The sequence below is a fragment of the Struthio camelus genome, chromosome 5 (assembly GCF_040807025.1).
Source record: "Struthio camelus isolate bStrCam1 chromosome 5, bStrCam1.hap1, whole genome shotgun sequence".
Classification (NCBI taxonomy): Eukaryota; Metazoa; Chordata; class Aves; order Struthioniformes; family Struthionidae; genus Struthio; species Struthio camelus.
The window spans coordinates 19,178,722-19,206,699 of record NC_090946.1 but is presented as its reverse complement, the minus strand read 5'-3'; the positions used below and the strand labels follow the sequence as shown (position 1 = coordinate 19,206,699).

General features: G+C 38.7%; 1 protein-coding gene and 2 non-coding genes across 10 annotated transcripts; all 3 read left to right on the top strand.

Moving 5' to 3' along the window:
* The first annotated feature begins 89 nt into the window (after positions 1-89).
* NAP1L4 (nucleosome assembly protein 1 like 4) lies at positions 90-25,927 on the top strand. 8 transcript variants are annotated; one of them, XM_068944831.1, is made up of 17 exons: positions 473-527; positions 951-1,055; positions 4,388-4,419; positions 5,132-5,193; positions 6,716-6,815; positions 7,776-7,917; positions 8,066-8,152; positions 9,687-9,806; positions 10,198-10,269; positions 12,846-12,985; positions 13,524-13,669; positions 15,219-15,241; positions 15,857-15,976; positions 16,264-16,293; positions 17,605-17,661; positions 18,878-18,915; positions 24,641-25,927. In XM_068944831.1, exons 3-16 carry the CDS (start codon positions 4,406-4,408, stop codon positions 18,881-18,883), a joined length of 1,119 nt encoding a protein of 372 aa, XP_068800932.1. In that variant the 5' UTR covers positions 473-527; positions 951-1,055; positions 4,388-4,405; the 3' UTR covers positions 18,884-18,915; positions 24,641-25,927. The 8 variants fall into 8 exon arrangements, 4 of the variants coding, with proteins under 4 accessions (XP_068800930.1, XP_068800929.1, XP_068800932.1 ...); XM_068944830.1 differs by lacking the exon at positions 473-527 and adding an exon at positions 568-632; XM_068944829.1 differs by lacking the exons at positions 473-527; positions 951-1,055 and adding an exon at positions 90-317.
* LOC138067572 (small nucleolar RNA SNORA54) lies at positions 8,359-8,486 on the top strand. Its single transcript, XR_011141755.1, has one exon. It is a non-coding gene; the product is annotated as a small nucleolar RNA SNORA54 (small nucleolar RNA).
* LOC138067573 (small nucleolar RNA SNORA54) lies at positions 11,451-11,571 on the top strand. The gene has a single exon (XR_011141756.1). It is a non-coding gene; the product is annotated as a small nucleolar RNA SNORA54 (small nucleolar RNA).
* Positions 25,928-27,978: the final 2,051 nt, after the last annotated feature.

Genomic DNA, 27,978 nt, shown 5'->3' with positions numbered 1-27,978 from the left:
TCTCTCCGCGCGCCGCCAGCTCCGCGCGCACCTTTCCCCAAGCGCGCCCCCCCCACCCCCGGTGCCCGGCGCTGCCGCGTTCGCCCTCTGATTGGCTGAGCGCCGCGCCGTCGGATAGTCAACATGGCCCGCGTGCGGCGCGGCGGCCACCGCTGCGCCAGGGCCAATCAGCGGCGCCTTTACTGAGGGAGGCGCCCGCGCCTCGGCCAATGGGAGGGGGCTTTCTTGGCGGCGGCGCAGCCCGAGTGCGCCTGAGAGGAGCCTGGCGGCTGGCGCTGCTGCCTCTGCGGGCGTGAGGGGACGCGGGGCGCGGGCAGGTGAGGCGCGGCGGGGCCGCGGCGCCGCCCTCTCGGCCCCCGGGCGGGCGGAGGTCGGCGGGACCCGCGGAGGAGTCCGCGCTGGCCGCCGCGACCGCAGCGCGGGGCCGGGGCGCGCGTGCGGCGGCCGTTGGGGCCTGCTCGGGGTGGGGCTCGGCCGGCGGAGGGGCCGCCTGGAGGCGCCTGGCGGAGAGGGGCGGGCCCGGCCCAGTCAGGCACCATTTTAAGGCTGGCTTGGGGAGTTTGGGCCGGGGGAAGGGGATGTCCTGCCCGCTGTGAGGCTGGCAGCGGGAGAGGGAGCGTGTCCGGCCGCATGTATGGCTGCCCTCGCCCTCCCCGGGGAGCCTGGCAGCGCGCCCTCCCTTCCCCCGCCCTCCCGAGGGAAGTGGGGGAGGAAGAGGGTGGGAGGGCTGTTGTCTGTGGTGAACTCTCTTTTCTCCGTCTCTCTCACCGCGCAGTGCTCGGATTGAGTCAAACCCTTAGCTGCCTCGAGTCAGGCGCGATCCTTTCATTTGACCTCATCGATGATCTTGCGTTTCCTCAGCCTGCTACGGGGTTTCTGGGGTTCAGTTTTTCATTTCCATGTCCCACCTCCCTCTCCGAAAGTGAGCGGTTTTTTTTTTTTTTTCCAAGTTTTCGCTGCTACTACGATCGTTTTCCACACATGATAGGAGTGTATATGGGATCTGCCAGAGTCGGTTCCTGTAAAATCTGCTTATGAGGCCCCAATATTGAAAGGTACAGGAGCAAGTATGCAAGTTATAGATGAAGGTGGAATCAGTAGGCAAGTTTATGTAAAGTCATCTCTAACTGAAATAGTGTTTCCTCAAGAAAGTTTCGAAGACAAGTTTAAGTACTGCTAATGTTCAGGGCTTGTGGAACAGGTTAATAAGTTTCTTTTGGCTTTTTTTTTCTTCTTAATTATGGCTTCTAATTTCCCATGCAAAAAGTATAAGACTGTTTGTGGCTTCCCACAGAGTTGCATCCCAACAGCTCTAAAACGGAAGTCATAACTTTCTTCTCTCGTTTGTTGTAGTTACGGAAAGCAGTAACAGTTATGGCTAGAAGTCTTTCTGTGCCTTTAGAAGCCCGTTATTGACTTGCTTTGTTATCTGGCTCTGTTTTGAAGATCTGCACAGCAAGAAATAAGCTTTTTTTTTTTTTTTTTTTTTTAGCAGAGAGAGCTTATTTTCCATATTTTAATCTATTTGTGAATGTCTCTTGCTTTTAAATGTACAGGCCTTTTTAAAGCTGTATCTTTCAGGCTTTTACATGTCCTTTTAATGAAGTTTTGGTATCTTGGAGTACTGGGAGCGTGCATCATTCTGAGTTTCCATTTTTCTGCTCTTTTAGGTGACTAGTGCTATATGACGTTTGTGCCAGATAAATTTCAATTGCAGCAGCCGGCTTTGTGGGACAAGTGGTTGGTGTGCTCTCCTCCTCCCACAGAGCTTCACATTTGTAATACTTATTTGAAAACAGTGAACTGTCCAGAGGAAATGAGATACAAATTTGGGTTTCTTACTGATGGTGGCAGCGATAATGATAATACCTTACACTATCCTTCTGAATTTTTGGTTATTCTTTGAATGTCTTTATTGCCTACAAACTCAGAAAGTTAACTAAGGCAATAAATATGAAGGGTTGATGCTCTGCTTCTGTACAGTTTCAAGCAGATGTGCATTTAAATTTGTCTCCCTGAAGTCACCTTGCTCTTCCCTCCCTTCCCTTGCCCTGGCTTTTATAGAACAGTTTTAATAGTAAGTCTGTAGCAGCTGAGTTATTGGAAGGTACCTCTGTAAAGCTGCTGGGGTTCACAGGGTGTGTTTGTCTTTTAAAACTTTATTTATTTATTTCAGGGAAGTTTCTTATCACTTCTATTCATGTAATTCTCTTCACTTTCAGTTACTGGGGGAACAACTTTGAGGAAACAAACAAGACTTGAAGCATGTATTTGCACCAGGGAATGGTGTCTTACCAGTTTTTCATTCCCAATCCTTAGGTGAATGGCCTGTAACAGAACATGGCAATTTCATGTCTGTTCCAGTAGAATTTAATTCAGCTGCCATTTAAAAGTTATTCAAGTTATGGCAACTTTATTCCATGTTTTCTTAACATGAGGGAGAATCTTGTCTTCCTCCACAGGGTTGAGAAATAGTTACCTGCAGGAAATGTAGTACAAATCTTCTGTTCATTTATTTGTACGTGAAGTGGAATTTTTCCATTAGCTCTGTTTCTGGGTCTGATTTGGAAGGCATGAGTCTTCCAGGCTAATTTCTCAGTAATGCGTGTCTACGTTTTTTAGTTGCTTGCTATTGCTTCCTCTAATAGTGACTAGGATCATATAACTTGTTGGCTGAACTCAGGTATTAGGTCAATTTACCATCTCTTACCTTTTTAATCGTAACTTCTTTTTTTTTTTTTTCTGCCTTTGGTCAGCTATGGAAGGAAAAACTGATGTGTATGCTTTTTATTCCTTCAACTGTAAGATAGTAAAGTTCTTTCCTTTTACTTTGGAAGGTGATTGCTTGCATTGTCACTTTCTCTTGTTATGCTTAAAGCAAGAATTACTGTTTGCAAGTAAATATGCCTGGGTTGCTGAAACACCTGGTCTACAATAAGACCCTTATTTTTTCCCGGACTTCATCTGTAGCATGGAGATGATGATAGGGTGGACTCATAGGCTTTTTGATGGGTGTCAGGCAGCTTCCCCCCTTGTAGAATAATCTAAAATATACTCCCAGTACTGCTGTAAATGAGCAAAACTTTTCAGCCCTGTATAAGTGGTTATAAAAATGATAATTTTTTTTTTCTAGCCTGGAACAAGAATCAGTGTTGTGCAGCTGGCAGAGTGCATGGATTCTCTGACCCCCTGTTTTGACTGCCACTCAAGATGTCATTAGGGCTTACATTCCTCTGAGGTGGCTGTCTGTTGGAAGCTGAGCTGAAGATCAGCCTGCTTTGCCTTTATAGACTCTTAAGAAGTCAGACCTGTTTACTCGTATGAATGATGGAAGGTTGTCTTTATTCTTAAGCATGACTTGCAGAGTGACATCTGCTTTCTTGAGAGCGTGGTAAAGGTGCATAATATCGCCTATACTTCTGTACAGTTTGTAGTGATTACTTGGATTTACCATGAACTGTGTCTAGAATGCACAGAAGTACCATATTACTAGAATAGATTTATGAGCTTGTATATTTCACCACTGATAACAGCTAAAGAAATAACAGCAAAGTAAATTGGGCAATCTGACTCTGTTTTCTCAGGAGAGCTAATTTAAATCTTGGGGTGGGGTAGGATAGCTAGATTAAACTTGGTTCCAACCATTGCTATTACTAAGGCTTTAACTTTCCTGTTTCCTGTTTGTTTTCTCACTCCCAGTAAATTCAAGCCAAATTTTAATGTAGAGAGCTCTTTCTTCTTAGCTGCTGATAAAAACGCTCCTCTTGGTAAAGACAGTGCAGAAACAGCTACTCACAAAAATAGACCCAATTAGACAGCAGGTGAGGCATGTTTTTTCTGCCTAGGTGACATGAGAAAAGTCTTTCTGAAGTTGTTGTAATGCACTTTCATCATTTCCGTATCAGGCATAGTAATATGCACAGATTAAAAATTCAGCGTTTGCTGTGATGGTGTGTAGGAGTAAGGGAATAGAATATTTTTTTCTTTTATTTTTCTTTCTTTCTTTTTTTTTTTTTTTTTGGAACACAGATGCAGTCTAGGAAACTCTGTGAGACTTGTTTCAGTGTAGGATGAAGACTTGTTTTATGCACTGGTAGGAACAGATTATAGGCTGGATTCCTTAACGATAAAATGAGTTTTAAAAGGGTTAGATGAAAGCTCCTAGCAGGCTGTTTTAAAAACTACCAGCAGGTTTCCAGCTGGATGGGATATATATGGTAACTATTCACTTTATTGCAAGAGATCATGCACAATGACTTTTTTTAGCAAAACCAGCAGCTCTTAATTTATCTTAAACTTCTAAACAGTAACCTTTTATTTTCATCTTCTGCTGAGGTAAACAGATTACTGTTAAGGTCTTTTTTAAAAACTATATTTCAACTTGCAGGTGGATACAGGCATACAGATGGCAGATAACAGGTATGTTGGACTATATTTTCTTGAAATTAAATTTATGTAGCTATACCCCAGCCAGTGGGGTATATTTACTAATAGGCTAAGGAAGTAATAACAAGCGTGCCAAAGGCATAGTTTTGTTTTCTAGTTTGTAAGCGTTTTTAGAATAAATAGCAAGTTTAAAAAAAAAAATACTATTATCTGTTTAACTTGCTGTTTGTGGTACTGCAGTAGTCCCTTTCAAGGGACTGCACAGGAGTAAGTTGAATAACTTAGTCTGGTAACTAGTAATATCCATTTGCGTATGTGATAATTGCTTCTCCTTTTGTATCTGAGTTAAGATTCATTTTAGCAATTCCTAACCTATGTTCTGTGACGTGTGAACTGGCTGGAAATATGGGAATACTTACTGACTGCTGACTCTTTTGGGGTCTGTCTTCCTCCAGCAGAGGAAATACAATGGAAGATATGTGGGGGGGGAGAGAGGGAGCATCTCTTCCTAGAGTAAAGTGGATGTTTTTACTGTTAATCAAAACAATTTGGTATAGAAATTGTAGTCAAAGAACTCTGATCTTACTTGTTGATCTTGACACAAAAAATCATGTCTTTTAGTGGTATGCATCTTTATAAATCTTGCCCTGTAATAAACACTGAAAATTCAGAATGTTTCTATGCTTAAATATTACACTTTTACGAAGTGATTTCTTTCAGTATGTTTAATTTCTAATTCTTTTAGTAAAGCAGAAGATACTGCTTCAGATTCTGTGGAGGCTGCTAAAAATGCAAGTGACAAAAAAGGTAAGGAATAAATAGCAGTAGGTAACAGTGCAAGGGTGGGGTAACCCCATTGCCTTGTATATTCAAGCTCCTTTACCTACAATTCCAAAACCTCGACACCCAGAACTACATGTGTGTTTGTTATTAAAAGCAAAGCAATGTTTTTTAGGCTAATCGTTCACTTTCTGTTAAGGTACTTCCTCTTTTAGGCTGATGTTTTGCGTGCGTAGTGCAGCCAAGATAAAAATAAAAGCTTATATCTGCAATAGTGAAAATACTTTTCTATATATATATGCACTGACTAGGATGCATCACTATTGAATTAAATAGTCTAAAAACTTTCATTGAGACCTATACAGACTAGCTTTTAATTACTTTGATGAAAATTGTGTATTGTTACTAAAGGAGCAATCCTGCATGTATGCTGGTTCTTTACTATCTTAATTTTAGGAAAATGCATCTTTATAAGAATGTCTTTTTGAAGTTCATGTTCTTTATTTGAAAGGTCTAGAGATAACTCTGCTGAATGGTACTTAAACTTTAAAATTAATACGTGTGTGTGCATGTGTTTGTGCGCACAGAAAAGCGTGAATGCTTGAATTTGTAAGTTACGTATAAAATACTGATATATTTCACTATATGGTTGCTGATTCTCTTTTAAAGAAAGCCTTCACGACCTGCAATGGGAAGTCACATATAAATTGGTGGATACCAGTGACTAATTCTTATGATCAATTCAGATTAAGTTTAAAAAAAAAAAAAAAAAAAGCAGTGTAAACATTCATCAGGTTAGTGTGATGTGCACTTCAATAACTTTAATGGCTGGAGGGAAGAGCAGTGGAAAAGAACAGAAAGATTTGAAAAGCAAGCGTGATCTTCCCACTGTGACCACTTGTGCAGTTATCAGTGAGAATTTTTAACTCTTAACCTATAGCATTTTAGATCTGAACTCCCTTAAAACAGTCTTCTCAAACAGTCCAAGAGCCACCACTGTAGAAGTCATATAAATTGTACAAGTATCTTGATGTTTTAGAAATTGGTAATGATCAAGTAAATGATCATAATGGTAGTCTGCTTTGTTCTACAATACTCAATCTTTTGTCAGTTTTTCAAGAGTAAGACTAAGTAGAAAAATGTTACAAGCGTCTTAGAAGTATAATTTGGTAGTTCTTCTCTAGCAAATTTATGGGTGGCTTGTGAACTAGAACTAGTATGTAGGGAGGATCAAGAAACTTGGATCTCCACCTTCTTACATACCAGGGAAGATGGGAAATCTGCTCATGTCATCTGTGTGCTATTTACTTCTAGCAGCAGAGATTTGATACTTTTCCGAATAGAAGGATGCATTATTATCCAGCTTTATCTAGGTGAAATCTGAACCTGAAGTAACTTTGCTTCTGTTACCAATGTACTGTATTGGTGATATTTGAGACCTGAAAAATAGCCATTATTTTACTGTGACTACTGTGAGACAGACTTAATATGACAGGAGCTCTATGAATATATTCAGATTTGTTTTAAGAGCGGCTTTCTGTCTTCGTAGAAAAACTAGCAGACCAAGTGATGCAAAATCCACAGGTCCTGGCAGCTCTGCAGGAACGACTTGACAATACAGCGCTCACTCCTTCAAGTTATATTGAAACGTAAGTGCAGTGCCTAGTAAACTTCTTGAAAAACTGAAAGCATGGTAGAATATCATTACTGCATAATGAAGGTAAGAAGTTGGAGCAAATAACTGATTAAGAAAAATAGTTGACTTATGGCATGATTCGGTGACCTGTTTTTTGGAAAAATGAGTCAATTGTAGTTTACTTGTACAAAATTGAGAACAATATTTTGTCCAGTTTAGTATTTCCTTTGGCTGTTATGGATTTGGTTTGAAGTTACTTACATCAGCCTTTCCCTCCCTCCCCACGCTTTTGTGACCCTTAGCCTGTTAGGGCATGTGCTGCATTAGTGGCTGATTTCTATAAAATTACTATCAGGTTCGTAGTGGAAAATTTCAGGAACTGCAAAGCTTTTTTATCCCCCAGTTTGAACTTTACTATACAGTTAACATAAGCCAAAGTTACTGTGAGCCACACTTTTAAATTTTACCTTGAGTAGAGATTAGTACTTTTATTTCTTGACTAGGGTTAGCTATTTTTAGAGACCCTTATTACAAATGCTGAAAAAAGTCGTTTTTATCTGACTGAATAAGCTCCTAATTATATCAAGTACAGATGGGCAGCATGTGTGTTTCTGAATATGACCCATGAATCCAAGTTTTCCCCTGCAGCATACAAATTTCTCTTTCATAGATGGCCCGGCACAGCTGTAGTTGCATAAGTTTAGGCATAAACAAAGGTATTAATTTCAGATCACCGAAATGCACGGGGAGGTTAGTGACACAGGGAGTGAAATACCTTTGAGGACAAGCTGGGTAGGAGATGGGTTATTCCCCCTCCCCTCCAAACTTTTGGAATAAGTTTTGAAGAAATATCTATGTTTGACTTAAACTCTTTACCTAAAGTGAAATACACTGCTTATAGCTAAATCAAGTTTTATGTTAAATAATCCTGAGACAACTAACTTCTTAGGCTTACAGATTTGTTTGCTTTTAGTTTACCAAAAGCAGTGAAAAGAAGAATTGATGCCTTGAAACAGCTGCAGGTGAAATGTGCCCATATAGAAGCTAAATTCTATGAAGAAGTACATGATCTAGAGAGAAAATACGCAGCGCTCTATCAACCCCTTTTTGATAAGGTAGGAAGACTATGTATATCTTTACAGAACTGTTTTTCTCCTTATAGCTGAGTCGGTTCTGTCTGAATATATTTAATTGTGCTTATGTCAGTAGCTCATCCAGAGAGAATGTTAATCTTTGCTTGCTTTTTTCATTTTTCTTGCACAGAGGAGAGAGTTTATTAATGGGGAAGCTGAACCTACAGATGCAGAGTCAGAATGGCACAGTGAAAATGAGGAGGAAGAAAAACTAGCTGTGAGTATAAAAGCCGGGCAGTGAACTGCAGTTCTAACGTTTTCCAGAGTTAATGGCTGTGCAGCGTTTCCCATGGAAGAATTCCTCTTTTGGTTAATAAAGGTTTTTATCAATGATGTGTTATTTGGATGTCCAGTGAAAGCATTTAAACGTGTAATCTGCCTCTCTGTAAACTCATAACTTAAGCCAATTGAAATGTTGACTTTTTGCACTGTTCGTAACCTGTTAACAGTATCTTCCTGATAATGGGTTCCATTCCAGTGCTACATCATTCCCCAAGATAATAGAAGGCTGGCTGTTTGTCTGCCTGTCCCCTTTATTTTGGGGGACATAATTAGCTTTAATTTCCATAAACACAGGTTTGATACACAGAGATGTCTCCTGGTCAGAAAACAGAATTGATCTAATAGCTTGTGTGCTGGTTACTGACTTCGGACTTGTTTATTGAGGAGAAGAGATCTAGGTTTAGGAAAGATGCAGTGGTGGGTAGGCTGGTTTTTACTTTCCTGTGATTGTTTTAGAGCATGCTCGCAGCTTGGACACTTTCCTAAGAGAAGCAGCCTACTTACAATGCTATGTTTGGTCTTCTCTCAGGTTTTCTTTGCGTCTTTCCCTTGTCCTGTCTCCCTTCAGTTTCCTTTGGAGACTTCTGTCTGCAGAACGAATTCATTTCTTTGTATTACTGGTCTCCTGAGATTTAGCATGAGACAGTATTCTGCATGATAAGCAAGAAGGGTGGTTAGGCTTTGTATATATATGGCATTGACTGGCAACATTCCACACAATTGTAAGATCGGAAACAGGTCTAGATGACAAGTAAACTGCTGCTTTGTGCTCTTGATTAGTCCTTACCCAGTTGGCTGCTCTTTAAAAGAATATTTGCTGCCATCTAGTGGTGTATAAGGAAAGGCGCAGTACAACTAATTCAGACTGCGGATTTCCTGTTTGTGGAATGGCGAAGCGAGTTGACTCACTTTTGCTAACGCTTGACCTCTGTTAGGGAACTCTGAGGGTATCACAAAAGGTTAACCGCTCAAGGCAGTGTAATAATGAAAAATAATCATTATACTGGCAAATTCTGCTGGACGTTCCGCAAAATTGTTGGGAAGACTATACAGTGTTTCAGAGGGCAGAGGCTAATTTTAAACTTTGGATAAATGATGAATGAGACTACAGGGAAGAGATGAATAAAAAATGCAAACGTAGTTTACTTTATTAATTTGTGGAAAAACAAACACATTTTTTATCTTTGTCAAGTTACTACAACTGTCGCTCAATCTATTTCCTGTGTGTAGATAAGAATTCCAAAAGAGTTGAAAGTGAGTCTGAATTCCATTGTGTGTACTTCTAAGTGTGTGAATAAACCTCTCATGTTTCTTAGCTTCATTTACAGGAAAAAAAGTTGCTTACACTTAAAAAGCTCTTTGAACAAAACTTCAGAGATGGCAAACATCCTGAATATCTACCTCTGCTTATTAAATATATTGAAAAGTCATGGTTTAATTTCTTAACTGTTTCTTTATTTGTTTCACAGGGAGACTTGAAAAATGTAGTGGTAATAGAAGAAAAGGCAGAAGAGACAAATCCTAAAGGAATTCCAGACTTCTGGTTTACAATCTTTAGAAATGTAGATATGCTAAGTGAATTAGTACAAGTAAGTTTCTCCTGTTGTTTTCCCCTTGGTTATCTTAATTGATATATATTTTTTTAGTGCTGTTAAGGAATAATACCCTGAAGCCTGTGAATCTTATCAGCAATAAAAAATCATGAATGAAGTATTATTTTCAGAAGTGTTCATGCAGCCTAGCAAGGTAATGCTTTTAGCTGCCGAGGACGAGGCTTAACGATTGAGCATTTGGCACGTGATATTTGTGCCAAGCCAGTCATACGGAGGGTGAATCCATATCTGAATTTCAGCCGAAATCTTGGAGAAGTACAAGGTCCTGTTGTGTTGTAAGAGCAGGTCAAGCAAGTAGACTAGATGAGGTTAAAATGTTGCTCTTCTAAAACTGCCTGCTCAATAAGCATTTCTTTATTCTTTGTAGGAATATGACGAACCAATCTTGAAACACCTGCAGGATATTAAAGTTAAGTTCTCTGAACCTGGACAGCCTATGGTAAGTTTTCTCTAGTTGTTTTTTCTGAAGGTTGTAGTAATGCTGTTGTGAGCAGCAGTTCAGAATGTTTTCGTTCTGTTATGTTTTGCTGGAACGTATGGGGGATGCTTTCCAGGATAGTATCTCCACGCTTTGGTTTTTTTAATTTATCTCTAGTTTTCCTGACCCTGTTCTGGCTTATCCTTAGCCTTCTCTCTATCACTGTTATAGCTTCTGAATTCTGGTTCTGTTCGGTCTATGCTAGCTTTCACTTTTTGTTTTCTCTTTCAAATTCCAAATAAGCTATTCTTACTAGCAAAGTGAAACGGCTGCTTTTGGTTTGAAAAGGAATCTGTTGTGGGGAAAGTTGTGTACTACAAAATACTTCATTAAAATAAGAAATGAAATATGTATGCCTTAGGTATTTTAATCAGAAACAACGATGATGAATACAGTGCCTGTGCAGAAGTATAGAAAATACACTTAAAAGGCTACCTAATTTATCTAATGGATAATTTTAAACTTTGACTTTTTTCAGAATTTATCTGTATATAAGTTCAGCATATAGTGTTTATCTTGCAGCTACCATGTCAAAAACGAATAGTTTTGTTGTCGTGCATGTAGTTTACGTAGACTATACTTATTCCTTAAACCTCATTTGAGGAGGAGACGGCAGAGAGAAGAATGGGATTAAAATCTACACGTTCTCTCTTTAAACTTCATCTTTGTGGCTTCCCCCCCCCCCCCCCGTATATCTTTATTTCGCTGAGTTTTATGGAGTTGTAGTCATCTGATAGACAGTCTAAAATAAGCACAAGAGATGCTTCATTGCCGAATCAAGAAAGAGAGATGGGTGGATTTTCTCCAAACATGAAGCAAGGTTTTTGGTCCTCATTGTTTCTCCTGTTATTATCAAGTCAAGTTTTTGGTAGTGTGCAAGGGGGAGCGGTAGGGGTAGAGATGGACTGGAAGTTTTTAAGCTCTACAATATGGAATGGATGCGAGTTTAAGGAAGAACTGTTTAAGCACAAACTAAGTATTCTAAAAATATCTTGAAGCATACCTATTCAGTGGCAGTCAGATAATTTGGAGACTAGTTGTTTTGAACTATAATACTTTTATTTATTCTTATTCAGCTTTGCTTTACAGTACCTTAAGTTGAAGCTCTTCTGCTCTTAGGACAACAGTGGATTTATTTTGTCTCGCACTGTTCGTAACCTCTTGACAGTACATACCTGTGAATAGGTTCCATTCCAGTGCTACATGAAATCCAATAATAGAAGGCTGACAAATTCTGTGTCTCTTCTGTATTTGGAGACAAATGGATGCATTCCTAACCTCGAGTGAAACCTGCTCTCCAGTCTTGTGTGAATGTACTTTCTGATTATTAGAAACTGCTGCATTGTGTATTGCAGTTGCTAGCTTATATTGCAAAAAGTTTCCCGTTCTGGTGTGTAATGAAAACCCTAATTCTCCTGGGGAGTAAGTTACAACTAAAAGATACGTAATTGTCAGGATTTTCTGATTTACCTTCACCCCGAGAGATCTGCTGTAGTTGTTGTCCTTCAGAAGTAGATTTATCTCATTACACTAATATATTGGTGCTTCCTTTAAGTTCTGTGCACTGTAGCCTGTATCTAAACTTGTAACTAAAACTTAAATGGTTCCCTTTCTGTTTACTTTCTTATGTGTGCATGTGTATATATGTATGAAGGCATATGTTCTTATGCATATTTGCATAAAAATAGAAGTCAGACACAACAAGAGCTCCACGTATTTTCCTGTTATTTCACATTAAAGCTAAATTTCTTTTGAGATTAACGTTGGATGTCAGGATCCTTAGTTAGCGTAATGAAACCCTGATGACCAGTCTGGGTATGTGACTTAGGTAGCTCAAAATAAGGAAGATTTTTGAATTTCATTAGAACACTTTCTCATGCTACAGGAAGAATGTAGAAATACAGGGGGTCAATTCAAATATGATCAAAACCAGCTTTTTCAGGCTGTTAAGTGTTTAAAATACATTATAGTCTTAGTTAGACTTGAGTTTGTAAAGTCTCTTTTTTTTTTTTTTGGTTTTTCAGTTTTTTTGGCAGAGTATTCTACTCTCAAATGAAAAAACAAAACTCTCGCTCATGGTAGAGAGCACTCTTTAACTGTGCTGATGCCTGCAATATAAATATTTTAATTAAAAAGTTTGTTTCAATATCATGAGATTTCTCAAATACTCAACACCTTCCCCCCCGCCATATTCTTCTAAAGTGGTTTCAACCAGGTGTTCATAGAATAAGAAACCGAGACTTCTCTTGACGTACTTGTTTTTAAGGTTGCTTTTAAGGTAGCAGTAATATATGTAAAGGTGAACAAAATGTAGTAGGTTGCCTGATGATAATTTGAATATTAATGTTAACCAAGGCTGTTCTAGTGGTTGCATGTTCAGAATTGGTTCACATTCTTCATTTCCTGATTTTGTTATAGTGAAAGATATATTTGCTACCAAGTTCTTGATTTTTCTTATGTTCAGAGTTTGGTAGTTCTGATGAATCACTCTTCTAAAAATGAAAATTAGTGGTAACTATAATGGAACTTTCTTCTAGTCTTTCTCATTAGAGTTCCACTTTGGGCCCAATGACTACTTTTCTAATTCAGTCCTGACAAAAACCTACAAGATGAAGTCGGAGCCAGACAAGACAGATCCCTTTTCATTTGAAGGACCTGAAATAGTTGATTGTGAGGGGTAAGGAAAACTTGAGCATAAAAATATTTTTGAATTTCTAGTGAATATTTTCCAGATGCTGTTTTCTTTTAATGTGGTAGTAATTAATGACGATAAAATTTTTGCTGATTTACTGTAACTGGACGCTGCCTTGACCTGATATATTGTTTTTACTGGTCTTGCTGTTTGAAGAAGCATTCTCATCTGAGACTTTTCTGGAACAGCTGTAATCATTTCCTCAGCTGCAAAACTGAAATGGTTGGGGCAAAGAGGTGTTAAAAGTTCCTGGGTGGAGGAGGTGTTGCAGGGGGACTGTCCTCTATTTCCACTACAATGATTACTCTCATAAGACAAACTATGTAGCTTTTTTGTTTCAGGAAATACTTGATATGCCCAACATGTATATAGTCTCTAGCACTGCGGTGCGTCTTAAATCTTGTCAGGTACATTTAAGTTGCTGGTGTGCATAAAATCAGCTTTATCTAGAGGATGAAAAACTAGCTAACTAACTCCCTTGATGTCCTGTATTAAAACAGTGTTTTCCATATGTTGTCTTTAGGTGTACTATTGACTGGAAGAAAGGAAAAAATGTTACGGTTAAAACAATCAAGAAAAAACAAAAACACAAGGGCCGAGGCACGGTTCGGACAATTACTAAACAAGTACCTAATGATTCTTTTTTTAACTTCTTTAACCCAATAAAGGGTAAGTGAAAATGGGAATTTAAGGTTCTTAAAATATGCTGTGTGTTTATATTTAAATCCAGCTTAAATGTACAAACTGCATCTTTGTTGCTGCATTGTATACTTGGTTGTTAATGGAGGAAAATAGCAGGCTATAGCTCATTAGAATAGCACTTTTTTCCTTGGCAAAATTCTACAGGAAAAACTGGTGTGCAATGTAAGCACGATTCCTAGTTTGGAGGGAGGTTCTTGTAGAATCCTCTTGAAGTTGACCTGTTTTACCACAGGATGGCTCCATATATCAGTTTGTTTTTAACTCACTTTCAGTTCTGGTCAAGTGCCAGCATAGTGGTTTCACTTAAATCTTTGTGTTAAGTGAAGGAACTTTCTGTGGTTTCCTCTGATTAAATTAGTGATGATGCCTGATGCTTCATATGAATTAGGATGCCTTCCTAATGTTACTCGGTATCTAGTGTTAGATGTGTACTTACATAGTTTAAAACAGTTTAGGTGTATTCCAATAATGTTATATCTTTCATTAACTCTCCTGTTGGACTGCTTCTTCTAGCTATGTTTGAAAACCAGTATATTTTGAACTTCAGAGATGCACTAAACAAAACTGCTAGTTCCTGATGGTCACGTGATTTTCATGAACTACCTGCCCTTTCTAAATCCCATTACAAATTCCTCTTTATACATGAACGTATAAATGGAAATACATGATAAGTATTTCCAAAGCTGGAGATTTTAGTACAGAAATGCCCTTTAATTTAAGAGAAAATTGTTTGCATATAGAACATATGTAGAGACCGCTTTCCAAAAGCGATCGTGATCCGTTTGCCTCATGATGGTTTTATATTGACTTAAAACACAGTCATACCTAGTTTGGAGGTAGCTATATAAGACTGACATCTGGTGGCAGTTGATACTTGTATTTTGAACTTGCAAACAGATTGAATTGAGAGTTTGCTTTATCTCACAGTAGGATCACAATTACTGCACCTGAGTAGAGAAGGGAAACCTGTTTTTTTTTTTTTGGGGGGGGGGGGGGGGGGTTGTGTTTAAAAACACAAAAACAAAACGAAAAATCCTGTTCCTTAATCCTGCACAGAGAATTTATAACCACATTTATAAAGTGTGTGTTGTTGCAGTACCAGGCCTTTTCTCAACAATAATATTTTGTCATGAGTTTGCAATGTACCTGGGAGTAACTGTGTTTGTAGTACTGCAGCAAGATAAACTAATTACAGCATTACCGCAGATAAAAAAAAATGTGCTATTGGTTGAGAAAGTGTCTGGTCTGTCTGTATTAGGAACGCATCTTGTAGAAGAATATTTCCTGTGTAAAAAATTTGTGTCATCAGAATGGTAGCTTTGGTGTTCTTACTACAGGAGTTAATTCTTGCGAGTATGATGTGTTGACTTGAAAGTTCAGTTCCCGTGGGTTAGACTTGAGATTAATCCCAATATTTTCTGGTGTGAGAAGGTCTTTATACTGTTTTTTGCCATCTTGAATAGATGGGCTAGACTGTATAAACGGTTCTTGAATTTACTGTCTTTTCTCTTTGTAGTATCTGGTGATGGAGAGTCATTGGTGAGTTTATACTTACAAAATGTGCACAGTTGCTTTGCTGTATCCTTTTGCTGAACAGCTCTGTACTGACTCTGTTCAGATTCTTTTATCAAGAGATTGTGTATTCATTTTGTTTTTGTGAGATTTGAGGTTAATCTTGGTAAAACAAAGTACTACCTTCTCTCAGTAATCTTGTGATATTTTGCTATTATGTATCTTGCTAATACAAAACATCTCTATAACGATCACTGTTGGGAAAAGGGCATTATTTTCTTTAGCACTCAGCTCTCCTATGTGACTGGTAACAGACATCCCACAAAGCAATCTAAAGCTAATGTCTAAAGCAAAGTCTATATGACTCTTTTTAATAGTCTGTTTCAGTAGTCCAATAGCCTGTATGTGAACAGTAGAAAGATTTTAAATTCTATCTAACTTTCCCAAATCGGGATTTAGACTTCCAGTATTTTTTTTAAATTGTTATAAAGTAAGTATGCTGTAAAGCGCGCGAGTGATCTAAAGTCGATGTTGATGACAGTGTGATGTTTCTGAAACCTATAACTCCGAAATACTTTTGTTCGCTCCTCTGTAGCATGTTATATATATTTAGTGGTAAAATCAAATTGACTTGCTTTACAGGATGAAGATTCAGAGTTTACCTTAGCAGCAGATTTTGAAATTGGTCACTTCTTCCGTGAAAGGATAGTCCCTCGTGCTGTGCTTTATTTCACTGGGGAAGCTATAGAGGATGATGATAACGTATGTATGCTATCAGCATGTTGTTTATAAAACCACCCTGCACCTAGAAACATTCTCTTACTTTTCTGATTAGACTAGTATATAATAATTCCTTGAGAATAATGAAAAGCTCAGAGATTCATAATTACTTGGGAATGGGAAAGAGATGCACAACTTATTATAATTTGTTAGTCTTTTCTCCTGGAAGTGGCTTAGTTTCAGGTACTGTGCTTGAATGTGCTAGATGTATTACTGCAGAAGATTTTATGCAAATATTAGCAGAGCTAAATCTTTGTTTTGCTTTTTAGTTTGAAGAAGGTGAAGAAGGTGAAGAGGAGGTGAGACATACTGTATCTTTTGTAGAAGGCTAATTATTAACTGTATTCAAGTTCCTGAAATAGTTCTATATGCAGCAGAAAACAGTTGTTCCTATATGGTCCTGGATGTGATAGCCCTTTTCAAAAGGGTTCAGTGTTCATGAGTTATAAAAGCTGTATTTGTTTTTCTTCTTGATATAATTACTTTCTAGAAGAATATTTATTCAATTTCGTAGTATTTCGAAAGCTACTTTCTGACATGAGTCAAAATTAATTAAAAAATAAACTCTCCTCTTGAATGCTGCCTGAGGAGATCCTCTGATCTTATCTCTTCGATATCTGTTAACTTTGGTAGTAGTGGAATTCAGCTCTTAGCTTTTAATTGTCTTAGGCTTGAAGCGTGGTCCTTGATGAAGGTAAACTAAAAAGGGGAAGGGGAGCAACTGTTAAAGTTAAGGGCCTAATTTAAGCTGAAAGCTTGAGTACAACAGCAACAACTCTGATCTCCTTACTGCAGTGCTGTATGAACACAAGTGTAGCATGAAATTCCTTGCACAAAACAACTAAATGATATCACACCTGAGGATAAACTGGTATCCATGACAATCTGTTTTGGCTAGCCAGTTAAAGGTACATACCTGACTCTGGTTGATATCAGCAGAGTGGAACGCATCGGAAGTTTTCAAGCTGGTGGTTTTTTGTCAGCTGGCAGCCTTTGTGCTGTCTCTTTTCTCCCTTTGCAAGCTGGGATACAGAATTCAGGGCTTACAGCAGCTGAGCGGCCAAACTTCTTTTAAGCTGGATCTTGACCAAAATGTACATGTGTCTTTTTAAATCTGTCTCCAGTGCCAAATGTTAGTACTTGCATACAGCCATGTGTAGAACAAAGTGCAGAAATACCAAAAAAATCATGTCCACAGAAAGAGCCTGTCCATAGAAATCCCAATAAGCAGTGTCTTTAGAAGGAGGTTAAAACAAAGAAGAAAATTAGACAGTCATACTTGCTACCAGAACTGCAGAATTCCATGTGATACTGCAGAGAGAACTAGAAAAATTGCTAGGAGACTGCAGCAGTTTATGTAGGAGGGTTGCCTTAAATCTCACCAGGTGTTTTAAGTCGGCATTTCGAATTTTCTTTCAAAGATTTTTGCTTTAAGATTTTAAAGGTCCTGAGTTCTTTTAATTCAGCCCAAGTAGTTTTAATATTGACAGCTGAAACATGTTGAAATGCAGTGGCAATAAAATTAGCTATTTTGATTTTTTTCCTCCGTTACAAAAACTTGCGTTTTAACCTGTTTTAATTTCTGTTAGTTTATCTCTATTTTGTCATAGGAGCTGGAGGGGGAAGAGGAGGGAGAGGAAGAGGAAGATGCAGAGAGTGATCCTAAGGTAAGCACTCTTTTCTTTGCTTAGGCATACTTAGTATATATTAACATGGTACAGGTTATAATCCTGAGCATCATAATTGACTATAATATATTTTATTAATCTTTTTTACAAACTAAAGGGTACAAACTCCTGACCACAACAATATTTTCTGTATCTTCCTTGGTACTCAGATTGCTCTTAAAAGAAAAGTTAATGTTCAGAGAAATTAAGGAAATGTGTTTATCTCCCAACCTGCACCAAGGAGGGGAAAAAAAAATCCTAACTGTGTGTCTTTACTTCGTGATGGTATCTCCATATATTTCTTTGGTTTTAGGTGTTTTATTTAATTTTATGTTTTGAAAATATTATTCTGTGGCCAGACTTCAACTTAAAACTAGACTGACAAGCCCTAAGTAGAGCTTTTTGTTGTTTTTTTTTTCTTTATTAAAATTGTTCTTTTTAGTTGTCTTAATGGCAGCAGATCAGACTTCATATGTCTGTGTTCAGCTAGAAGTCAAAAAGTTAATCCACAACTTCAAATTTTAAACCTCACAAGACCTGGTTTAAAATTAAGTCTTTAATACGGGTTTGTGTTCCTTCTGGTAGGTATTTTTGATTCGTTCAGTCCGCACTAAGTTCATACTTATATTTAGTAAAGCTGGAACAATGATGGCAGACTTGCATTCTTTTAGTTCTTCAGACATCACCTTTTAATTTTTTCTAATGACACAGATGGAAAGAACAAAAGGTGTGTGTAACTGCTTGATTTTCGGATGAATGTCAGCGACACATTAAGCTATTGTAAGACATATAGGGTTTATATACCTCATATCAATAGTAAATGCTTTTTTTGGTCACCATGTCAAGGATTGAGCTTATGTTTCTTAATGGGAAATACTGTATACTAAAAGAAGCCTCTATTTTGTGGAAAGGTTGATCAAGCAGGATTAGAGCAGGAGAAGCAATGTTCTGGCTGTTCTAAAGGATCCAAATGCGAAGGGAAATGTAAAGGGTAAAAAAGGTGGGACAGCTGAGGAAAAAATGTTAGTTCCGAGTCAGTGTATTTCTACTGAATATCAAAATCCTCCTAAAGGAGGAAGTATGAAATATAGTATTCTGTAGGGGGAAAAAAAATCTTCACGTATCTTGGAAGGTTGTGCTTGTTGCCTCCTGTATTATTTTGTACATTTCACTTTTCACTCATGCTGACAGTTCCTTTCAATTTTTTCCCATTTAGGTGTAATTTAAGTCTGTTTATCATTCATACATTTCTAGGTAAGGTGGAATTCCATTCATACCTAACTTCAAAGATTCCCATTTGCAGCCATGCAGTGTATTTTGTTTTCTAATTTTCTCTTGTAAGGGGAAAAGAAATGGGGGAGTGGGGACTTCAGGTTTTAGGTGGTGTTAGTAGCTCAGAAATACAAAGAAATATATATATAGATATATATAGATGAATGCCTTTAAATTGTATAATTAGATTTTTATCAGAATGACTTCTTTGCCTTCCTGGCACAACTTCTGCTTTATCTTTGTGGCAGTCAAACTGTATTTTATACAGATGATAAAGGATACTGGGACCTGTCAGACTTTTTTTCTTGTTTTTGATTTGATGTTGCACCTCTCAGTTGTTTCCACTGCACTTGTAGGTTTTTTTTTTTTTTTAAATGTCTCCTTCACTTCTCTAAAAGCTCTTATAAGTCGTTGACGTATTTGGTATGTCTTTTCCCTCATTCTCTTTATTTATGCTGCCTGACAAAGGCAGGCAGTCTCTTTAAGAGGCCCTTACTTGGGTGCTTGTGATTCTGAAAAGGTTTTGCTCTTCTGCTCATCTGACTCCTCTGTTTAAATTATTAAAAAAGGTTACTTCTGTTGTTTCCTGTCATCTTTTCCCTTCCTCTCTTCCTCTCTTCCTATGCATCATAGAGAACGCTCTCTGCTTGCAACAGACTTTTTTCTGCTGTATCTTAAGCTTGTATCTTTGTTTTTTTCGTTATTTATGAGAAGCTGCACTCCTTCCAACTCTTCTTTCCCCCTAAATAATGCCGCCCTTTGCCTTTCTTCAACTCAGAATTGAGCGTAGCTTTTTATTTCCGATTTGATGCGCTTTGAAAGGCCAGCCACCCTTCTTCACCGTACGTGTGTTTATTCACCTGGAATAGAACATCCATTTGTCAGGACAGCTTATGTATCATCCTGCTGCAATCTATTACACAGCTGTCTTCCCTTAAAATTATAAATTGTCAGCCGCTGGCTTTATTTTTTTTCAAGTGAACTTAGAATTCTGGTTTTGCCTTGTACAGCTTATGCCCCTGAATTCATCTTCCATTGCTTCTATTGTTCACCTCTGTCCTTTGGCCCTGTTCCTTCCCCCTCTCTTTGCCCCCTGCTTTCCTTATATCTAGAATAGCTTTTCTTTTCATGTGCACCAAAAATAACTGTTCTTTGGTCCATTTTTACCTTCTAAATCCCATTTTGCTGTTTCAGTCATTTCTGTGTTACCTCTTTTTTTGTTGTTGTTGTTGCTGTACTTCATTCACTACATAAATGTCAACCCTTGTGGGTATTTTATTTTTATTTTTTGCTTTGACAACTTGTTCTCCTTCCTTCCTTGCACTCTTACCAGTTTGAAGTATATATGAGTTAGTTGTTCAGTGAGAACCAGGTCAGTATCATCTGTACAAAGGACTTAAGCTGTGCTACCCAAAAGCTGTGGCTTTGGAAGGCTAAGCAGTCAGATGATAGAAAGAAGCTTCAGAAGATAGCAAGAAAAGGTAGCTTGTTTTGTCTGGTACACTTTTCCATGTGCTTGAGTGCTCTGTTTAACTGCCTTTGTTTCACAATTACTGATTCTATGCTTGGATGGAGAAAGAGTTGCACGAGTAATGTAGAACAGTATTTGGAGCTATGAACTAAAAATCTGTGCTGTAGGCAGAGACTGTTAATGCTTCAAAGTGCCTGGTCTGTCTTTTAAGTAATAGCCGTGGAAGGATCTGCTAGCAAATTCATTTTCAGAACCTTTGCAGCACTTTGTCCGTTTGTAGATGAAGTAGTTCACATGCTTGCTTGCTTACCTCTGCTTAGTTTCAAACTTACTTCCCACGCGTGGATGTTTGGTATCCTTGCTTCCTCTCAAGAATATAGATTCTGAAATGATCAGAGATACTGTTTAGCTTTAATACTTCTATTTTGACTATTTCGTGGAAGATGTTTCAAATAACTGAAAGGCTTTCTTCCTTCTCTGCTTGACTGAACATAAGCTTTAATGCCTACTGTTTGTATCCATCCTGCTGCTGTTGGCAATCAAGTCTGCTTGGGAATCAAATACGGAGTCCCAAAGAGAACTTGATGGGCTGCCTATGCCTGCAAGGCTGCTTACACAGAGGGGATTGTGGTGTAACAGAAGCTTCACGAAAAGTGATTTGTAAAAGCGAGGAGGTGAAGGCTAGATTTTTCTTTGAATTAGCTAGGAATGTATCCTGCCTAATCTGCTTAAACATTGAAGAAGAATAGAAAGTCGTTATCTCTTTCAACACTAACTTGATGCAAAAAAAAAAAAAAGGATCTAGTTTGAAAGTATTAAACTGCTGCAATGAATGGCATACGTGCTGTGGACTTAAGCCCCCATCCTGTAGGACACCAAATTTATCAGTGGAAGCTGTGGGCTCTGTGTTTAGACCATAGTAGCAATTTGTGAAGAGAAATTGATCTGTTTTTCTCTTCCATTTAGCCTATGATCTGGCAAATTTTAGGTGAAACTTTCTCATCAAATTTTACGCATGTCTTCCGAGTCCATAAGCAGTTGATGCAGTTGAGCTGATGTGGAGGGTGATGTCTGAGCAAGCTAGTCTTGCATATAAGCGAGCTAGCTTAAGTTTCTCTCTTGTGCTGTTCTTCTGGGTAATCAAATGCCGGGGAGGAAGAAAAGGTCCAGGTCCATAGTAGCCAATGCCTTTTTTTTTTTTTTAATCCTGAGCAAGTGATACAATGAATAAAATGATGTGGCAAAACTTTATGCCGATGCTTGCTAGCAAAAGGGAAAAAAAGTGAAGTGTCAAAATAGGTGCAGGTCTCGCTTCTTTAGCTTGTAGGTCTCCATTTGGAACAGCTTCTCAAACCGGAATCAAGGATCCGGAGTAGTTTAAACTGCTTTATGCACAGAATAAGTGAATGTTACGGAATACTTGCTTTAAAGATTTAAAAATAAAAAAAATCCTGCCACTTTTTGTGTGAAGCCATTGCTCATAACCACTATAAAGGATCTCCTTAAGACAAAAAGGATTCTTACTTTTCTCCATGGTAGCAGTCCTGTAGTAGTGATAGTGAACCTCAGTATGTGTTTGAGACTAAATTTTTTTGTTTTTTTAATATTCCTCATCTTTTGAGTCTCTCTTCTTGGCCTTTACTTCCCTGGCTGACACACTTTGCCACCGTTTCTGGGGTATCCTGGGAAGCTAGTTTAGGAGAATACAGCTAGAATGGGGGAATAAATAGGACAAGATCTGTCTGAGGCCAGTAAATGATACTACGGTAGTGGTCATTGACCAGATGTCAACCCACAGACACCGTGGGAAGAGCAAGCTCAAACTAATTACCTCGCATGACAGAGTATGGATGTAATCAGTCACGCAGTGCAGAGCCTGCTTTTTGACCTTCCAGGAAGCGTTATAGGCCAGAGATAACTTTCAGTTTACGTGCGCCTGATAGGACAGTTGTAACCTGAAGAAAGTTGTATAGAGTCATCATTAACCTGCACTGTTGCAGTCTCAGGGTTGTGCTAGGATGCTGTATGTGGGGCTGAAAGGTAACTGAAGGCAGTTTAGAGCTCAAGGGCTATCTTAATCGTATGAGCCCTAGTTCTGAAGTGTAATACTAGTGCTGTGTTTCTGAAATGGTGGAAGAAAATTGGTTATGTTGGACCCCAGGTCTGAGGTATTGCCTTGTTACTTATGCCTACTTAAACAGGTGGTATGTATGATTGAGATAGATTGGTCCTCAACTGTAAGCTAAAAATAAATATAAACTAACACTGTTTTTCTCATATCTGAGGGTCTCTTAAAATACACATTTGTCTGAGAGTAGTTATTAACACTGAAAGATGCTTAAGAAGGAACTTCACAATCTGTGTCTCAGTTTTTACAGGATAAAGATCTATATGTAATAAAATGATTTAAATGTTTACAGAACTAAAGACAAATATAAAGAATAGACAATTTTATTAGAAAACGTAGTAAGGGTTTTGGCTGATTAGTAGAACATTGGCCAAAACAGTTGCAGTGGCCAACCTAAGTGTATGTAATAAATTGAACAGATGAATAGGAAGGAAGGAGATGGAAAGATCTTTAAATAGTTTCTAAACAACTGGTTTGTTATTTGATTATGGCTGCTCTTACCCAGAATGTGTGGTGGGGGAAGTAACGCTGAGTACTTGTGGTGTTGTGTTCAAATACAAAACAGTAGTAAGAAAAAATGCATATTTCTGAAAAACGTTTTGAGAGAAATGTTGGCCTGCATCTAATCAAAATGACTAGCATACAGCTCTTAGCAGTGAGAGTCAGATCTCTTTTTTTCGTTTTAGAGAGAATACTAATTTTGTGTTTTGTGTAAACACATCCCTCCCTTCAAGAGGGAATTCGTACTGTATTTAGGCCCACCCAGATCAGTGAAAATCAGTTCACTTCAGAGTTATTTGGAAACCCAGGCAGATGAGAAATTACAAAGTTGAAGCCAGCAAGATGTGCTTGGGGGGGGGGGGGGGGGCGGGGAGAGAAAACGGCAAGGAAGAATTCTGGAAAGCCTTTGGTATATTCATGCAAAGGAGAGAATTTGCCTGTAATCCAGACTTTTAATAGCAATGACAGTGACCGCTATAACCTTGAAGGAGTCTAGGTAAGGAAGAAAAAAATGAAAATAAATTTGAAATACTTAAAAATAGTCTGGACTTAGCACAGATTATCAAGGGTAAATTTTGTGGTAAGGAAGCGTAGTTAGACTTGTTCTGCTTCACTGTAGATGAAATACTGGGCTTGTTTTAGCTCCTGGTCACTTGACGCCGCTTGCTGCTTTTACAACTTATGTAGCTGCTACTTAGGATAGTTACCAAAACCACTTTATTTTGTGGTCGGCGGCGTTCAAGTTGTCATGTTTTACAGCAGTGTTTTTCTTTTACAGAAAGCTGCTCAATTCTAGCAACTGATAGTTGGTTTATAAGAAACTATAACAACTAGGGCAGAGGGAGAAGCAAATGGGAAAAACATTGAATAAATTCTTCTGCTTTCAAAGAACCCTCTTTTACAGCAAGAGAGGTGCAGTGTAAACCTGAAGTTGTTAGCTGTTTGAGTACTTACTCTCTTTTCCAAATACACTTCCTTTTGCCAAAGGGGAAGCTGTTCTACTTCGTAATGAAGGTGTTTCTACTTCTGCATGCTCCTATTAGCATAGGGACTTCTTGCCCAGTGTTTAACAGCTTAATGGTTACCTGCTAGTGATGCAGAACCTAGAGGAAACCAACCCATTAATTACATCTTTATCACCTTCAGCAACAAGGGCAAAGATTTTAAATAAAAACTCGGATTTGCTGCAGAATAAGCAGCCTGACCTCTGTGCCTTCCTCCCTCAAAGTTGATGAGGAGGTGACGGTTTATCCTAAAGCTGTTTATTAGGATCTGAAAGTCAAACTGAGCTTTTAATTGAGGGGAGTAGAAGATAGTTCACTCTTGTTCATTTTGAACTTTGGCCTATTTTGATGGAATTTAGGGAAAGTAAATGTAGACTACCTCAAAAAATCTATGAGGTACTAAACAGTTGAAAAAAACGTGACTGCAGTTCAGATCTCCGATTTAGCCTGAGTGTACGTGTAGCTTTTTTGTCTCCTTGACCATGTTAATTATATTTGTCTAGTTAAAAACTGCGTAGCCAATTTATCTTGTTTATTGAAATAATTGTATGCCATTTTGATTTTTAACTAGTCTTTTTTTCTCCTCTCTTTCCCTTTAAACAGAAAGATTCCAGCCAACCTGCTGAATGCAAACAACAGTAATAAGGAAATACCACTTCAAAGTGATATTTGAACAACTTGTAACAAATATTTGGATACCTGGCCTGCAGTTCAGGATATTCCATCGCTGCAGCACAATCTTATTAACAATGCTTAAAATTAATTTGTTTTAAAATGCATGATTTTCACTAACTTTTCTTTTTTGCTTAATATGTACAGTGGCAACTTCAATGCATTTGGGAAATATGAGGTTTAAATAAAGCACACTCTACAGCCGTTGGTACACTGTAGCTAAGTATGTCAGCAGGCCTTTAGAGCCTTTTGCCCTACGTGTAGGGGAAATAGTCCAGACTACCAAGCGAAGATTATCCATTTTCTTGTTAAACATTGAAAACTGTGGAATAGCACATGTGCTGAGATGCTAAAGTAAATGGATTACATGTATGGTAGCTGAAACAAATAGAGCAATATGACTTTTTTGCTAGTTCCCCTCCCCCCCCTTTTTTAATGTTTCTCGCAACCTACAGATTGAACTAGTGCTTGAGCGGCTTTAAATGTCATATTTATTATCTCAGTAAAACCAATTGAATTGAAGTAATATTACTTCATTGAAGGGGGTGTCATATTTGAGACTTAGTTGTTCATCTTTCTATTTATTTATTCATGTTTGTAAGTACTTTGACAATTAGTGCTTTTTAATAGTTTTTAATATACTTGAAAATATTCTTCCTGTTTTGCATAAAATATGGGTACTTGTAAAACAAAAAATTGACTTGGTCTCAATGTAGTAGTCCAGACAGAAGAAATGAACTTGCATCAAAATGACAACTCTTCTGGAGGAAGATCAAAATGTAAAGGCCAAACTGTTGCTGTTGATGGAAGTGGGTTGCAGCCAAAGAACCAGAAAATTTCCAGTAGTCTTATTGCTTAGTGTCCAGCATGGAAGGACCTTTCACTATGAACACAGAAATTTAACAAAATTCAACTCAATAAATCTGAAGTTTTGGTGTCTTACTTGCAACACTGAAATTATTCCATTCCACAATTTGTTTTATTTAAAGCTCTGAAGTCTTCAGAACTACCTTTTGTCATTGTGCAGCACTTCAGGTACACATTTCTAGTTTCGGCATCCATTGCCAACCTCTGGCAGCAGTTGAATAGCAGCTGTATCAACACTGTGACCAGGCATGTAGAGTGCTCCAGCCTTACCTTACACATTTGTAACTTAATACGGTGTTTTCAATTTGTACAGAATAGATAGAATATTCTATTAAAGTTGTGAAACATGAATGTTGGTGGCTGTCTGGTCCATACTGCTTCCGAGGCTAAGTGAATATCCACTTGACTTTTTGTAGTAAACGGTGTATTTTGTAACAAGAGGCCTGCCAGATGTGCGGCTTAATACCCACACAGCTCTTGAACAAGCACACGGTTAGTTTCCCTTGTCAAAAGAAAAGTAGCCCTTGTAAAAGTTACATTATGGAGTTCATTGATGTAAATCAGAGCAAACTTGCTCAATTTGCAAGTAAACAGCCTCCTTAACTCTTCTGGGTGCCTGAAATGCTTTGTAGGGTTTTTTGGGGGGGGAGAGGAGGAGGTTCTAAGGCAACGTTGTCAGAGACTGCAGAGGGTCGATGATTCCTTATGCTCTTCTGTCATAGGCTGAACAAAGAGGCTTGTGACATGTTAAGACATTCCCCCACATCAATATCTTGCTCTTGGAAAATGCTTGTTGCTCAGTTAACAAATCAGCATGGGAAAGGAGAATACAGCTAGGTGGTGTACTACACCTAAGAGAAGTTTTTGTAGCCGGTCGCTGGACTACGATCAGTAAGAGTGAGGTTGTAGAAGAGCTAGGAGGCTGGAAGGGGGAAGAGGCAAAGTAGGCATGGTGAAAACTGGTCTTAAGAGTTTGGGAGCGGGGGGAGAAGCAGCTACATCAAGTACCAATAACTCTGTAAAGGCGTAGCGGGCATGGGTAAGGATGAGGAGTTTGCACACATGCCAGTGTAATGACAGAAGTGATATGACTGCCTAGTGACAGTGATGGTAGGCACATCAAATAGAGGCATTTGGCCAGTCATTTCTGTATCAGAAGAAACTGAATAACACGCTCCCCCCCCCCCCCCCAATGATGAAATACTTTCTACTACATGGTTAAATAGGAGTGCTGTTACCTAGAGATAAACAAGGCAAATTAGCACACTGAAGTAATTTATGTGCGTGAATCCCAAATGGCTAACTTTAGTTTTGCGAAATTGGAAATGCCAAAACATGGAGAGTTTAATGTGCCAGGATTCAGGAGGAGTGAATGAGACGCTGCGGTGATGAAGCTGATGAGCTTGTTTTTCTCTAGGGGAAAGTAATGGGAAGGCTGAGCTGGGATTCAGTTAAAGTCGAGTTAATGCCAGTCCGGTCGTCACAGCCTAATAGAAAACAGATCTTGTCGAAACCTAGCCTTTCCCTTGCAGTTGCAGATTGAGCTGATAATGGCAAAGATGAGCATTCAAGACTCTCCTCTATTTTCAGATGGTTATTTATAGACCTTATAAGTGTTAACAAGAAAAGAAAATAACAGGTACTTGAGCTAGTCTAGCAGCAAAGAGGCGATCAAGAACCTGTAGTTTGTTAGAAGCGCAAAGCCAGGCACTTGCAGGCTGGAGGGTAAATGCAGCAGCATGTGTGTGAAAAGCAAAGTGAGGGTGATTGGAATAAAGTACAGTGGAAACGGATAAAGTCTCCGTCTTGGTGTTTCCTGAAGACTGTGCCTTAAGGCAAATAAACCAATGGGCTCTATAAAGAATTAAGGCAGGAAGTTTGACAAGTGATGAGGTGATACCAAAAAAATATATATATATTAATCCACATACATGTATGGCTGTTTACCCTTGAGAGCAACTTGACAGAGGAACCAATTTTGTCTGTAGGGGCACGCTATTCTGATGTGCTCTGCGTTTTTGTAGCCTCTAAGTCTCAGAAAAAAATTGCTCCAGTGCTGGGTCGGAGAGTTGAAGCAGCTGGAAGCATTCCACGTGAGATTAATTTGCCGGGTCACAAATTTGGGTTGCGATGTGATTAATTAGCGATGGGATCCACCTTACCAAGCGGGGCACGCGTTGTCTTTGCCAACAGATTGGCCAGCCTGGTACGGAGGGCTTTAAACTAGGCAAGATGGGGGAAGGGGAGTGGTATAGTGGCAGGGGAGTCAGTAAAACACCGCTCAAGTCAGGAGGCCTCCAGCAGGTGCATACAACCAGGGGAGACAGCATGGGACGTGGCTATGGAGGATCCTCTTGCACCTCTCCTGGGAAGCCTGCGTGCTTGACTGGCTCTCTGAAATG

Excerpts from the sequence above, each read along its gene's own strand:
- NAP1L4 (XM_068944828.1), top strand. Across the intron at positions 12,986-13,523 it reads GAAATAGTTGATTGTGAGGG|GTGTACTATTGACTGGAAGA; the intron begins GTAAGGAAAACT and ends TGTTGTCTTTAG. Across the intron at positions 13,670-15,218 it reads CTTCTTTAACCCAATAAAGG|TATCTGGTGATGGAGAGTCA; the intron begins GTAAGTGAAAAT and ends TTCTCTTTGTAG.